Genomic DNA, 2,147 nt, shown 5'->3' with positions numbered 1-2,147 from the left:
CTCCAGTTCTTTCAGCTGGAGTTTGGTGTACGGTATCCGCTTCTTCCTGCCCCGGCGGAAAGGGGAGCCGTCGTGCTGGTGCGCCACCGCATCTGGTAAAACAGACAGAGACAAGGCGGTCTGAGGGTGAGGATCCACAAACGAGATCACGCTAATACAGAGAAAAGAGTGCTGCTGTGTAGCGTTTTAGTGTCTGCTGCTTCAATGAGAAGGACGGCGACATTATGCCTGCAGCTGATTGGACATCCATCCTACGACACAGACAGACAACATGGTGGATGTCTGCTGTCTGCAAGCAGCACGGCCATGCGGCCCACCTCCTGCACCATCTGTACACACATATATTGTCCCTGTCTGGGTACACACACACGGAAAACTCCTTGTATTGTCGTGATACTGTGTTGTTTTTATTCTTTTTTTTTATTTCACTGCATCATTTCAGTTCCCTTGTGTGTGACGGGTAAATAAGTAAAGAAAGGTTTCAAGAGTTTCTTTTAACATTGCAAATTATTGTGCTAATAGTTCTTGTTCATTTTTTAATTTGAATTGTTTATTCTTAGTTTTATGCATGTTAACAATACTACGGTATTAAACATCTCTCTAATTAATCACCCATTCATTAGCTAATTAACAGGTTAACAGTTGAGTCGCACTTGACCTTTTAAATCATTAATGGTCTGTCCATAATGAGCATGATAAGGCAGAATAAATCTGAATATTAATACTGGAAGTACAGTAACAGACGAATGCACATTCACCTGTAAGTTAGTATAACAGCCAGTGTTATTGCGCATCCATGGGATATCGAACCATTTGATCTTTGATTAAAAGACACATTACTCTGTTCACAAATCTGTTGTGGAGATAACGCATCATATTACCTATGTACCTTTATTCCAGATGTATTCAGTCTGTATTCGAATATCGGAGTATATTGGTCATGCCATCAAACTGAAATACGTCTATAATGTCTTCCTAATGGCATGTCACATATTATGCTGTCTGCAGTAGGCCCATACATCATTCTAAAGTTCTTTTACTGTGTGTACGCTTTAAAGGGGAGTATATAACGGTGTGTTACCTGCCAGAGCGGACTTCCAAAGGTGTCCTGCCTGTCCCTGGTCCTTGGAGCAGTACATCTGTCCCCCCCAGCCGTTGGTTAGAGCCCAGGGCTGGTAGCTGTCCATGGGAAGCAGGGTGTCATGGCGCGGCTCCCCGGTGCCCAGCGTTTGGACCACCGACACGTCCAGGTAGCTGGCCATGGACTGGTACGGGCTCGGGTAGCCGTGGTAAAAGGCGAACTCTTTGGCCCGGTGGTTCGTGTAGTCGTCAGAGTTCACCGTCGTGTCCATATACTGCGAGCTGAGCGCGGCTCCCGCCGCCTGGGTGCACGACTTTAAGGAACCCCGCCCCATCCTGCACGGATAGTAACCGTTACCAAAGTAGCCGTATGGTAACGCGGTGGCGGCCGAGGAGCTCTGGTGCGGCACGGCGGCTCCCGGACAAGGCCCGCACTGCTTCCCCGCAGACGCGCCCGTCTCACTAGAGCCTGAAGCGGACACGTCCACTGTGGAGTAGCCAGCCGGAGATGGCACCAGGCCGGACGGGTGGCCGCTAAGAGCAGCGGCGGCCGCAGAGTGCGCCATTATGTTGCGGCACTGACTGGCGGCGAAGTTGCCGCTGCCCACCAGCCCCTCCATGTTCTTGTTCAGGTCGTCCAGGTTATTTTCATACACAAACATTACCGTTTCCGCTGGCCAGCGAGGGTTTAGAACCAAGGAGGCTGTCATAGGCGCTCCTTTCCCGGTCTGGCCTCGTTTGTCGCCGCTTCCTCTCAGACTCTGCCCGGTCCTGTGCGCTGAGCTTCTACATTGGCTGAATGCAGTGAACTGGTGCGCGTTTATTCTTCTCTGATGCGGGGCTCTCCTGCTCACACAGAGCTCAGGTAATTCACGTGTACCGTCACGCGCACTGTCTCAGCCGCGTGCTCTTCCTCACTGCACCGTTTAGTGACGGCGCTCGCTCGGACTCAAAGACTCCCGGTAACCGGCCGGACCTCCGGTTACATCCCAGCCGCAGCCTTGACGCAACAAGCCCCCGGGACCAGTAGAGGAGGGAGGGCGCGTGTCCATTGGATGAGACCTGAT

General features: G+C 51.3%; 1 protein-coding gene across 1 annotated transcript in view; it reads right to left on the bottom strand.

The window, feature by feature from the left end:
- hoxb13a (homeobox B13a) overlaps positions 1-1,790 on the bottom strand; it is a gene marked incomplete at both ends in the record, with an annotated part of 1,946 nt that extends 156 nt beyond the window's left edge. Inside the window, 2 exons of the mRNA XM_083930626.1 lie at positions 1-92; positions 1,082-1,790. The exon at positions 1-92 is cut by the window's left edge and continues 156 nt beyond it. Of these exons, the coding sequence (XP_083786752.1) occupies positions 1-92; positions 1,082-1,790 (801 nt within the window). The remainder of the gene's footprint in view (positions 93-1,081) is intronic.
- Between the last annotated feature and the right edge of the window lie 357 nt (positions 1,791-2,147).

Source organism: Echiichthys vipera (genome assembly GCF_963691815.1).
Source record: "Echiichthys vipera genome assembly, chromosome: 17".
NCBI lineage: Eukaryota > Metazoa > Chordata > Actinopteri > Perciformes > Trachinidae > Echiichthys > Echiichthys vipera.
This window is presented reverse-complemented; position numbering and strand designations above follow the sequence as displayed.